The sequence below is a fragment of the Hetaerina americana genome, unplaced genomic scaffold (assembly GCF_022747635.1).
Source record: "Hetaerina americana unplaced genomic scaffold, ioHetAmer1.1.p SCAF_45, whole genome shotgun sequence".
Classification (NCBI taxonomy): Eukaryota; Metazoa; Arthropoda; class Insecta; order Odonata; family Calopterygidae; genus Hetaerina; species Hetaerina americana.
In genome coordinates, this window is record NW_027287041.1 from 2,677,691 (window position 1) to 2,691,991 (window position 14,301).

Here is a 14,301-nt window from a genome sequence, read left to right on the forward strand (position 1 = left end):
CCCTTCTCACTTCCCAATAGTGATTTAACCTTGGTGGAGAATGCAGGAATTTCACCCTACCTCTGCAAACTTGGCATATCCTAACACTGCACATTTTACCATGCTTCTTTTGCTTTATTTGTTGCCTGCCTCAATTTATTGTTTAATTCTTTGTACTTCTTTTCACCTAATTCTGTATTTATATTCTTCCATTTTCTCATCTCATCTGTCATTCTAATCATTTCATCCATGGTTATCTTTAACTTTTCCTATAGTTTCTTTTGATATATATCCATTGTTCTTAATTAGTACTCGTCTCATTACCATCCTCCATGATTTTATCTATAGCCTGCCAGTACTCCTTCCTAATCAATCTATTTAATGCTTCCATATTCTATTTCCTAACCCGCCGCCCCTGCCTTATCTTTTTGAAACTGATGCTATACTTCATTACAACCAAACTGTGGTCAGAGACTGCATCCGCGTCATATTCCGGTTCTCTGGATCGGTGATTATTAGCACAGACTTACCAATTTAACTCATTGGCCACATCACTTGGGAACAGTCTCCGTTTCGAAGGCATAACATGAATAAATAAACAAAACCATTCCAGTTCTTTTTCACTTTATTGTTTCAATAATAATAAATGGAATTCTCACATTGGTTTGCATTGAATAGGGCCAAAAAATTCAAGAGTTCCCTTAAAAAAAAAAAAAAGTTTCACATTTTAAATTCTCTTCATCAAGCAAAAAGTGCAAAGGGAAGTTAATTTTTTTTATTTATTAAAAAAAACATGGGTAAACAAAGGCATCCATCAACAACTGCGGCGTGAAGTGTAGACTGCGGCTCTATACCGTGGTTCAAAAACGAAACGCGACAAAGCGGAACAACACACAACCTCTCCTCCCATCATGCCCCTCCGTAGAAATCCCGAGAGGACCTAGACCCATTGCAGAAAATGCTAAAAGCGGGTTTCCAATTATAATCACTAAACAACGAAAACATGAGCGTCTCCGTCGACGGGACGAGGGATTAATCAAAAACCCCACACACTTACCAACCTTCGTCTGTCTCCCGGACCTAGCTGAGAGAGAGAGAGTATTTATCTCAGGGTTGAGACGACAGGATAGAGAAGCGCGGAAACAGGTCAAATTAGAAGAAAACCAGCGATAACTTTCCAGAAAAAATTATGAAAGGCAACACTCAAACATAGATACAAATAGGACAAGAGATAAAGAGAGAGAGAGCTGAAAATAAGCGGACCGGAAAATAAAAATCCATCCCTATCCTCTTGCTCCTAACAAAGTAAGGATTTCATCAAATCAATCCCTCTCTCATTCCTCTTGCTCCCACCAAAGTAAGGATTTCATCATCAAATATTTCATCTTTATCATTAATATTATCATCTTTTTCTTCTCTGCAATATTATCAGTCTGTTATATTTTATCACCAACTTTCCCCCAATTAAGAAATCCTCGTTTTTTTGCAAATCTCCGACCTTGAACTCCGAAACCGACAGTATAGCCCCACCCCCTTCAACAAGCAAAAACACTACATCACTTTAACACACGGCAACGTTGGGCCATAAGTCCACCGCCAAACCAAACCCCTCCCCGAATAGCAGCAGCAACAGTCCGTTGTGTAAAGGCAACCTTCCACCCCATCGCCACAGCCTTCCCGCCACTGTACCGCAGAATCTATTGAGGGCAAGACTGCTGCTGGTTCCGTTAAGGCAAGAGACTTCTCCTCCTCCCTCCTCACCCAAACATCACTCTTCTCCTTCCCCACCATGGCATTGTTGACCCCCCTTCCCTCACCTCCAACGGTATGCAAGGGAAGACGGGCTCAGGCCGTGTCGTGGATGCCAAGACGGAACATGTCATGCTGGCAGTAGAACGTGGTACCCAGCGGTTTGAGGACAAACGTCTGGCAGAACGGATGTGGTGGATCTTCATCTGCCTGCGAAACAAACAGACAGACACAAAAAATCAGAACAGCACAAAAAAATACGCAAAACAATTCGGTATCTCACCAACCAACACGGCACAAACAAGTCAAGCAATTACCAAGGCAAGCAAGTGTAGATATCACCACCTGATTGCATGTATAATCATTAAGGTTTAAGTTATTCTGTCCTGTTACTTTGCTCTAGTTAGACATCATTCGGAATATACAGCAAATATTTGGGATCCTTGTGAGAAAATTTGGCAAAAAAGAATTAGATCAAGTCCAGAGAAAATCTGCGAGATTTGTCAGAAAAATTGTTACAATGAGAAGAACACACAAGTCTGACAGGTCTCTAAGTGAGATTTAGCCAGGGAGCCATTTGAGATACGAAGAGAACAAGCAAGACTTACATAGACTCTTAGAAAGGCTCAGAACAAAAGAGTTTAATTAACGATGACACTAAAATAATCAGTGCACATTGCAAAATGTCACACAAACTTAAATGCTAATGTATCAATGAGAAAATTATTAATTGGGTCAGAGATTTGTTGTCAAATCGCTAACACAAATAGTGGTCATCAATGGTTTTGTGCTCAACTTGTAGAGATGTAACTTCAGGTGCCCCACAGGGAAGTGTAATAGGGCCACTTCTATTCTTAATACACATTATTGACTTAAGCGTACACGTTAGTGGCAATCTCTGGTTATTTGATGATGGCATGGCGATATTCTTGTTGGCCTCATTTTTACTCCGTAGACTAATTCACAGTGCTACTGTAATCCCTGAAAGCACGACATGGCTCAGATTCAAACTAGATGTTGTACATGATCCCAAGAGCAACAAGGTTGCAGGGAAAACAGTCCAACAGAATCCGAACAAAGATTCCCAGTGCGTGCCAGCCTTTAAATGCATCACACATGATGGATTGTTGCATCCTGGATGTTAGAAATGAACTGAGACCCAGCTTGCACGGCAAAAGAATATGAAGAAAGAATCCCAGTGTGCCCAGGCTTTTATTGTACGGACCCTGCATTGGATGTCTTAATTCTGTGTATACGATATACAGGGTTCGTCCGGGAAATAAGTGTACTGAGCTCAGGAAAAAAAATCTATTACACTTTTACATATCTTAAGCTAATATTCCTCAAAATAGGACCCTTGGGAGTCGATACACTTGTTCCAGCGGCGTTCCCATTCCAGGAACGCTCCCGCGAAGGCATCATCGGGAACCTCTCGAAGAAACGTCGTCGCGGCCTCTTTGACGGCATCCAAAGTCCCATATCGCGTTCCTTTCAAACTCCTCTTTATCTTTGGGAACAGAAAGAAGTCTTCCCCCTGATGAAAAGACAGCTCAAGGGACGACGTTTTGACTCGATAAAGGCCGTTCAAGAGGCTTCGATGAGGGTCATCAACGGCCTCCCCAAAGAAAATTTCCAGCGGGCGTACGGGGAATGGGAACAACGTTAAACTAAGTGTGTAGCAGCTCAAGGAGCATACTTTGAAGATTATTAAGTCGATGTAAGTATATCGTCAATGAAATTCTGGAAAAAAAATCAGTCCTACCACTTTTGGGTGCGACCCTGTGTTGACCTTTAAGTAGTCGACAGCGAGTTCTCGAGGGGCAATTAAACTTAGGACCACACCATCCCTCTACTGAGCACCCGTCTTAGAAAGGGTACCATCTGGGACCAAAACTCACTTCTCCACATGGGCCAACAGTTTGAAACCAAACTATACGCACAGAACTTTTCAGTCAAAAAATCAAAACGATGTTCCAAATCATTTAATCATCTCTGCAAATGTAAATAAAACAAACCAGCAAGAATAATTGATAATTCACACATTATTACAAGGATAAGGTGAAACGTTCTCGGTCTGACAACGAAAAACTGTGATTTTCAGTATTTAAACAAATGATTTTGGTTTCCAAAACAATCTCCCATGACTTCAAAACGCTCTGGGCCCGGCATTTATCCGAAATAAGTATTCCTTCCCCTAACGTTTAGGTCTGGAAGGTTTTGAAAATATCCAATCACGGCCATCTCAACTAAATAAAACAAATCTACAAGAATAATCAATAAACCATACATAATTACGAGGGGAAGTTTAACTTGTCTTTTTCTCTAATCTAGGACTTGACAGTTGCCTTTGCCTCATCATTTTCTGAGGTGTAATAATTATTACCCTTTGAGGTGGGAGGAAAACAGAATAAAAATCACAAAAGGCATCGCAGGATCCCATTAAGAGGAGGGTTTGTGTTCTCTGTGTGTGAGACAAGGCGTGGTGGACCCATCGTGAACACAGATTAATCACGGAGAGGTATTATTATCCCAATTGTTCTTCAATAAATAATAATAATGAAGCCAACACCACGTTCCACATTGGATATATATATATTCCAATATATATGGTGTGATATGCGATATATACGCTTCTGATATAAGTGATTCGCCTTTGGTCATTTTTGAATCAAATCTTCATAAAGACGAGTTTGCTTTGATGTTTATATATCGTCTGTGGGTCAGTGATCTCGGACGTCCGCTGCTCGTGTGACATCATCCAACAATTAATGCCTTTTCCCAGGCTCGCAAACCACGAAATTCTACCACCCATATCAGATTAACAGAGTAGACCTATCAACAGCATCGTCACTACATAATAAACAGCCTTTAAAAAGACAACTGAATCTCAGTATTGAGTCACTTTTTATAACGTCACGCTGTTTAAACTCGCAATTGTTGACATATATAGCACACAACACTAGAACACGTCTCCAAACTTCATCCGCTTCTTAAAATACTACACCCTGGATGAATAATGTAACGACCTCAAACCTAAGCATGCGTATTGAGTTGGGGAAATGTTACTTACACATGCCAAAACCAGGAGTGTTTTGTGTTACTAAAACACGTACCCATGCTTCCGCTTTTTGAAATACTACACCGAACAAATGTAACTACTTCAAACCTGTCCATGCGCGTTGAGGAGGGAATGTTACTTCCACATGCCAAACAGGTGTGCTTCTGAAGGTCATTCCATTTGCAGCACTAATACACGTCTCCACTCTTTTGCTTCTCAAAATACTAACCAATGTGATTTTGACGTCCTCAAACCTGGGGGGAGTGTTTGGGGTATGTTACTACCACATGTCACCCAAGAGTGTCATTTTGTTCTTTGTACTAGAACATCTCTCAACACTTCCACTTCTCAATACTCCGCGGATGAATGTAATCTCAAACGTGCGAGTACATGTTGAGGGGGGAATGTTACTTCCACATGCCCAGACCAGGAGTGCTTCTGAAATTCATTTGGTTTGTGATCTGCAAGCATTTGTTTGCATTAGTTTTCAACCTAGTCTCGTGGCATTCAACTCAACCAAAGATCAGTGCATGCTCAGTTGTTTTTCTCAACATATAGAACCAGCATTGGCAATTGAGAGACGAAAAATCGAACATCATCGCAAGCACCACACTAAACAAAGCTTTGAAAGTCCAACAAATCGACTTTGGCACAAAATATTTTGAGAATTCTGTCCTTTATCTCAATCTAATGAATCCCAAATAGCTCTTCCCCAACCTATACGATTTGTACAAATAGAATCTGGATAATTTCATGAAAAGCACATTCATTTCGATAGTTAATGCAGCAATTTCCCCAAAAAATACTTCTAATCACTTCATCCCTTGAGCACAGACACACTTTCGCCAGGCTAGGCCTTTCCATGAATCAAAGACAGCATACAGAATCTAAGGCACATTCCGGATTGAGGTACTCTTTACAGATACGCAAGAAGTCTGCCCAAATAAAACTGGAGTTGGAGCAATCTCATGGCCACAAGGCACCTACAGGGTCGCACCCAAAAGTGGTAGGACTGATTTTCTCTGGCCCAAACGGAGTGGTGGAGGGGGGTCTGCCTGGCAGAGTAAGGTGGAGAAGGCTCTTAGCAACAGACCGACACCAACCTCAGTCGCCTGCGGGCTGTCGTTGAGTGAGGACACCATTTTTAGTGAAGCAAGTTTTTTGTCCGCGTCGAAAAACAAAATGAATCTGAATTTAGAGCAACGTTATTCCGTGAAGTTTTGTGTGAAACTCGGGAAGACGGCAACTGAGACCCTCGAAATGATCAAGCAGGCTTATGGGGACACTGCCTTAAGCCGTTCCACAGTATTTGAGTGGCACAAGTTGTTTAAAGAGGGTAGGGAGCTTGTTGAAGACGACCATCGCTCCGGACGGCCGTCGACGGCAAGAACTGACACGAATGTGGACAGAGTGAGGACACTGCTGAACACAGACCGACGCTTAACCAATGAAGAAATTGCAGACCAGTTGGGTCTGTCTGCATCCAACGTCCAACGCATTATTTCACAGGATTTGGCCATGCGCAAGGTGTGCGCCAAGATGGTGCCGAAAATTCTGCCATGGCACGCTCGTCGTCAGACAGCTCCTGGCCAAATACGGCGTTGCCACGTTGCCGCACCCACCCTATTCTCCCGATCTGGCACCACCGGACTTCTTTTTCTTCCCCCCTGATGTAAAGACAGCTCAAGGGACGACGTTTTGACTCGATAAAGGCCGTTCAAGAGGCTTCGACGAGGGTCATCAGCGGCATCCCCAAAGAAAATTTCCAGCGGGTGTACGGGGAATGGGAGCAACGTTATACTAAGTGTGTAGCAGCTCAAGGAGCATACTTTGAAGATTATTAAGTCGATGTAAGTATATCGTCAATGAAACTCTTGTAAAACAAATCAGTCCTAACACTTTTGGGTGCGACCCTGTATACTATAGGCTAAACTATATCCCCGCCTACCAGCTAGGGGCTAGTTACAAGAAGACCCAATGAGGGGCCGTCTTTGTGCTTTGGTGGATTGTCCAGCTATGTGTATGATATACCAGTTCTGGTAGTTAGCCTGCTGTCCTTTCTTGTTTTTACTGTTGGTCGTCTGAAAATGTAAACTGAGACCGAAATCACAGAGCAACGAATGAACATATCAAGTTATTAGAGTGAAAAGCGGTGGTAATAATTATCATTAGAAATTACTGATATGTTGACAGCTGTTTACGTGAAGACAACATCAAAGTTTTCAAAGTGGATTAAGTGTCTACAAAGATGTCAACAACAAGACGCATGGATGATCCAAGGCCAGGAGGATGGATGATCCAAGCCAAGGCCTATCACCTGTGTTTGACGTTAACAGCATTTTCTCCGTTGTTACCGTCAAATAATAAACTCAAATCACCATTTTATCCTATGATCATCACAATCCTCCTCCATATTATACTATTCTCAATAGATCTTTGCCCCTTTTTGCGATATTTTCCAGAATATTTCCGCTATAAAATGCGATTAAATGTGATGGTAATGATGATTTGGGGGGGACATTGTATGCGTCATATCACACTTTGGGGCTCACGAGATGATAATAATATGTGTTTGGGGAAGAGACAGACAATAAATAATAATAATAAAGCAAAGAAGAGACGAATAGATATAGAAAACTACTACTACTGATAATTAAATAAGAAGAACCTTAATAAGAACTGAACTGCCTTTAAATAAGAGGAGGAGGACTTCCACAGGGGGAGGAGGGTGCTTCATTATTATTAAACAGTGGAAATGAATATAAGAAGAAGAAGAAGATGGAATATATAATAATAAGAAGAAGAAGGCATAGATAGCCATTACTACGAATTGACAGAGAGAGTACTTTGAAGGTGGTATAGACACCAAAATCATTGATATGTGTTAATGGTTTCCGGCGTGACTTTATGGATTCGATTCATCTTGGAAATGGAAAATAATAACTTTGTGATTCCACAGGATTTTTATTGTGATACGACCCGGGTTTCGACGTTCAACGTCATCTTCAGGTAACAACTCTACAAACATCCATCTATATATACAACATTTCGGTGGGGGGCGGGGAAGTGAGAAGGTGGGGGAGGGAAGTGGGGAATGATGGTTGGAGGGAAGGTTAGGAAGCGGGAGGAGACCCCTTATGGGGAGCACTCATAGAAACAATGGTTATAAGGAGGAGCTCATTAATAATTTGTATTTTAAAAAACTTAATCAACTGGCAGTCAGAGACATTTACAAATCCCAACCGCGACAAGATTCTACTGCCAAATGGCGTAGTGGAAATAGTGGAAATGTGGTCTTTCCACTATTAAAAGCCACTGAAAGGCTACTAATCTGTGTTCATCTGAAATCTCTTGAATATGTTATTGTGTGGTGGTGTTGATATATAGCTGCTTATTCAGACTTTGTTGAGCCGATGGAAATGAGAGCACTGCTTTGTAATCATTTTGGTTTCTCTTGCCATCCATCCTATCTAATCATTTGTGCCCTGTGTATTGGATTACATTGTCAGCAGTTCTCTGTGAGTTAGAACTGTTTTTTTCTGCCTTTAGATTGTAAGCACATTGCCGCAGTCTCAAGGAAAGGGGAAAAGTCCCAATTTGACTAAGGTGAGATCAGCCTTCTCAACAAAATCGAACTATGCAGAGGCTGACAAAAAAATTTGCAATTCACTGGTTTTTCTTTATTTATTTCTAACTTTTTCTACATGCCTTTCTGATTCTTCATTATATTTAAATATTGTAGTTTTATTGAAAAATGTTTGAAAAAAAATATTAGTATTGTGCGCTACAAAACACACAAAGCGCAACCAACTGACCACTAGTTTCGTGAAATATGACTATTTATTTAAATTCTTATTTTTTTCTACAAATCAGGCTCACGTTTCAGGTTGTTTCATTCCATGCCAGAATATAAATGGGATACACAACCTTTAAACATATTTATATATTAATTTCTTTCAATAAAACTCTTGAGTAATTTATTTTTGCAAAACTGAACACATAATCATTCTTTTAGATTAATTAATAGGGAAAAATATGTTTTATATTTACATATATATGTATATAAACATTAAGGAAGCTCTATTGGCAGGAAAAAAAAACATTCTATTCATAAAAGTTGCTCAATTAAGAGAAAATTGTTATAATAATTCGTAATTGTTTATTACCACATGGTTTTCCTGTTGAGTATCATTGCAGATTCACTTGAATGAGGGTTACGTCATTTAATGCTAATCCATCTAACTTGTCAATTCATTATATTGCCTCATCCATTCATTTTTAGCACTTGATTAAGAAAACTTTTTTAGTTTTAATATATTTGCTAATATCTACAGTTTACAGACAAAAATATTTACTTTCCCTGATAGAATTCATCGAATGAATACAGTGGGAACATTATTCCATATGCTGCCAGTTTCCTATTCCATATCTCCATCCATTTAACGATGAAATAATTAAAGTTTTAATTTAGAAAATCTATTTTTGATCCTAAATTTAAACAAATATTTTCCCCCATCAATTCTTTAGCATCTCACTAGCATGTAAGACTGATTTTGCACATTTAGAGCCTCAGGGTAAGGAGAAATATAACACTTAAAACAAGCAAAAAAAGGCAAAATTAAAACAGTTTATGATTAATGCACATACGATAAAATATATTCCTCGATCGAGAGTTACGAACAGTTTAGGATTGCATGCGCACGTATTTCTTAAAGGTATTCCCCTGCAGGATGAATTTGCGATCTCTCCATCGAATTTGAAAGAAATAAAGCGAAAAGGAGGCGAAATGCAAAACTTCTGGGTCTTCTGCAAACATTTGGGCAAGAACAACACATCTTAATTACATTTGATAATTGCCATAGTTACCACTTGTTTAGAATCATGGTTGGCGGGCGTAATAACTATGGTCCTACGCTTTATCGTAACAAAAATATTAAGCACGTCATTGATTAAATCCTCGACTGAGTACTTGCACTTAACATGACCATAATCAAGGAAATAATTAATAGTTACAATTAAATGCATACCACATGATCGGATGCTTACATGGCGGTGTCCAACCGAAAATAGAGTTGCTCTAACACAAAGGTGACAACAGAACTCCCAAAGACAGTTAAAAACAACAATAATAACATAATACACAATATTAATTAAGTTAAACTTACCTGCAATCGTCCGAGAACATTTATTAACACTCCCCCATCAAACATAGGCTGTGAATCAATGGCCGTGAAGACCCTATTTATTTTTTGGAAGGGAAGACTCTGTAAAAAAGAATAATAAACATGACTAATCAACCAGAAACATGCATTGACGATGCATTTACCCTAAATCTGAATCTTGGGGATTGACCTTTTTACTTGAAAACGAAAGAAATTACGTCCTCGATCAACAAACAGATAATAAATAACCACACTCAAGTGAACTTAAACAGAAGCAAAGATCTGACATCGATTCAATTATGCTAATGATACAACGAAAAATATTCTTTTTATGTATTTTCACACGCATTCCGGGTTGATAGGATTACCTCGCGTCTTACTGGGTCATCAGAATAGAAGGTTCTGGCAATTTACAACTACCAAAATCGATCAAGAACGTTGGTACATTCAAACATTCAGAGCAGTAAGTCAAACGAAAACGAAACAGAGAATTTCTGATTCAAAAAAGCCTCCGCAACAGCCATAAAACGTATCGGGTAATCACGAGTTAAATGAGATTTTTCATATTGATACAAAAACCATTACCTGTCAATTGATCTTGACATAATAACAACCCAAAAATAACTTTTTGAGCAGAAAAACAGGTGACTCACCGTCAACTTCTCCATTATCTTTAAGGCACCTTGTAGCTGCATGCCTTCGAAGCTCATAAATGAACTCTCGGTCTGCAGAGATGAAAATAAATGGAAACAAATGTTTAGAAACGTAAACAAATCACACCATACACATTGATTAACCGCAAAAATCATTTTTCCTCCAAGTAGTGGATTCACATCCCATCGCGTGACCAAAAGCAAACCATTTTCGGCCATGGGATGAAACACACGTATTGCTAAACACACTAATTGCACACATTATGAGTGTTTAATAATGCTGAGTATTGTTATTTAAACACTTTCGCTGTCCCAGGAATGAAAACATCATGCGAAATGTACTCACATTGTACAAATTGATGAGATTGGGACGTTGGGCAGGGTCGTCGAACAGAGCGTAATATTGCTGGACGAAACTCTTGCCGATGGCTTCATATGCTGGATTTAAAACCATTTTTGTAATTTAAAAGACTTTAAAAAAAATATAATCCGAAGCGTACGAAGCCGAGAACCTTCCAAAATGCTTATTCCGAAATGAGTGTGAACGTCGAATCACTTTGCAGTAAAATCATAAAGAGCCATTGATAGGGGGCATCAGTGGCGAACGTTATTTTAACAAAAAAGAATCACGTTGCGGATAACAAAAAAGAACCACATTGCGGATATCAAAAAGTATACAATTTTGAAATTAAAGCTTATAATATTGCTTCAAGGCACAAAACACAATTTGTTGACTCGTGCATGTACTTTTGATATTAAAAATAAAGAGTTTATATTTTAAATCAATGAATGTTAATACTGATGTTGTCATAAGTTCTCGACTTACAGGGGATTTCAAAGTTTCCTGGGGTTTAAATGCAACACCTTGAGGAAATGCAGATGAAAAACAAATTTTTAAACTTTTACCGCATGATGCAGATGAAAAACAAACGTTAAACTTCCCTCATGCTAGTTCGAATACACCACCAAAAGGTATTGCGATGTATTTATTAGTAAACTCATACCACCTCGTGAGAATTCCAAAGAAATCATCACCTTTTGCATGGTATTCCTGTTGAAAACGATGGTCTTGTGGAAACATTTTGTTCACGTTATTGTATTATAGAGTAGCAATGAGGTTAATGCAGTAATTCCCTGTGATAATAAGGGGCGTTGGTATTTCCAGCAGTTTAACTTTAATCCAATTACGTGAGGTAACCATATTTCGTAATGAAATAACATATATATTATATATATTTGGTTTTGTATTAATCTGTCGCAGGAGATTCCGTTCTAATACAGCATATTATCATAAAATATCGAGCGGAAACTTAAATATATGCACTGGGAAATGTTCGATGAATTTGGGAGGTGATTAAGAGGTTTTTAGGCTAAGATTTTGTTGTCAGTGGCAGAGCAATATGGTAATTGATAAATTATTCTCATACTTATTTAGTCCAGCATCCTAAAGAATGGTTGCGCTTGATGATATTAGAGGACATGCGAAGTAAGTGTACAAAACCAAGTATTCTCTACTTTATTTCATGATTATTTATATGTCCCTGATGTCTGCTGTTGTTAATAAATGGCTGGGCACTTGTTGTCATTAGGAGTGGTTGATTTTTAAAGTTATATAGTACATGTTTATATTTTTAAATCAAATTGCAGCCCTGATAAATGGATCGCAGGTGTCATGATCAACTAGACCTACATTATATTAAGGATTATCCCACAGGCCCATATGTATATATATATATATATATATATATATATATATATATATATATATATATATATATATATATATATATATATATGATAGATATGTCAAGATGATGTGTATTTTAACATTTAAATTCGGTTAGGGTTTGGTGAAGATGCTATTAACGATGTGATGATGTGGAACGATTGAGGATGTGATACCATTCCGTTCGTCATTAGAGACATCCTACTCCTTATACCGTATTTTCCTCTCGATAACGCGCACCTAATGTATTACGCGCACCCAGAAATTCGCAGTTCCATTTGAATTTGTATAGACACCGCGCGCCCAGGGATTCATAGTTATCTTGAACGTGCATAGATGCCGAGCATCTGTTTTTACACACACACACATGTATATATGTATATGTATATATATATATATATATATGTATGTGTATGTATGTATATATACATACATGCACATACATATACACACACACACACACACACATATATATATATATATATATACATATATATATATATATATATATATACATATATATATATACACATATATATATATATACACACATATATATATATATTTTTTTTCATATAGAAATTAAAATAGAAATAGCGCGCGTTAAAATTATATATAGTGCGTGTTCAGTACGTCGATCTACAATTTTTGTTACATAACGGGCATCGTCATTTTTTCATTCGATCATCTGAACATTTTCGTACATATAACGCGCGCGTTATCGATGGGAAAATACAGAATATATCCTCTTATTTTGACATATCCTTTGATGTCACAATAATTTATTAACATCCATGTCGTACCATTTGGGTTACATTTCATCTTTAATAAAATCTAACTTTGAATGGATCTGTTGCACGCTGAGTGCATGATATTAACTGAGTAATTCCACATATACTCAGTAATTCACTGTTCACTATTATCCTAAAATTATCCAATGACTTTTTAGCACGCATTTTTGGCTACCATAGTCCAGACTGCAAATAAGTATGTCTGTTTTAGGTTTGGTTTTTTAACCGTATCTAGGGAAACCGCATTTTGGGTATTTACTGCACTGTGATCAAAAAATCCTATAATAATAATAATATTTTATTCCAAAGAAACTTCGGGAGATGCCGCAATAGACTTTTACCGGATTCATCCGCTAATGTGCATTTCAATGCAACAATTTCAGAGCGTAAAAATCATTCGCCTTGACCGTGATTTGAACTCGGATCTCTCTCAATGTACGTTCGAGTGCTATAGCCAGTCAAGCTTTTTGGGCTAGCTTAACTGGCTAAAAGCACTAGACCGGACATCTGAGGGATCCGGGTTTGAATCCCGGTCAAGTTGAAAGATTTTTACACTCTGAAATTGTTTTAATGACTTCATTCGTTTTGAAACATGGTACAACTATATTAAATTTCGTCAGGGTGAATATTACTTCATATATAAACATAAAAAAACATGAACACAGTAATCAACCCGAAGGTCGGTTTGGTAGGTGATGGTAGAGTACACCCAGTACTAAGACTGGCATCTGAAAGCCACACGTTAGCAGGGTATTAAGGGGGGTCAGTTCCTTTCTCTGTACCGGTTATGGTTTCCCAGGAAGATCTGGTACTGTGCGATTAAGAATTACATAGCTTGGGTGGAGTTGCAGGTGCCATGAGTGCCTTGCCCGAGAATCGAACCCGGGACCCTACGGTCAGCAGTCCAACGCTCTACCCCCTGGACTACGGCGACTATATAACCACAATTTCGTAAATATGATGAAGATTTTCACAAAAGAATCCATGCAATAAGTAAAGTGGCTGAGCTGGTACATGCCCTATTCTTTTAACTCTGGAAAATACATTCAAATTTCAACCGAGTAGGCAAATAGTTATAAAGTAATATGTTCATATTATGAAATGTGTGTCAAGTTGATGATAATCTACAATAAGTAGTGGTTCTTAGATTCACTTTAAAAATAAATAAATAAATAAAAGGAGA

General features: G+C 38.3%; 1 protein-coding gene across 1 annotated transcript; it reads right to left on the bottom strand.

The window, feature by feature from the left end:
• Positions 1-586: 586 nt before the first annotated feature.
• On the bottom strand, positions 587-11,187 carry Ntf-2 (nuclear transport factor-2). Its single transcript, XM_071591357.1, has 4 exons — positions 10,948-11,187; positions 10,602-10,673; positions 9,952-10,050; positions 587-1,938 (listed from the first exon to the last, which is right to left on the bottom strand). The coding sequence occupies exons 1-4, from the start codon at positions 11,053-11,055 to the stop codon at positions 1,825-1,827; spliced, it is 393 nt and encodes a 130-aa protein (XP_071447458.1). The 5' UTR covers positions 11,056-11,187; the 3' UTR covers positions 587-1,824.
• Positions 11,188-14,301: the final 3,114 nt, after the last annotated feature.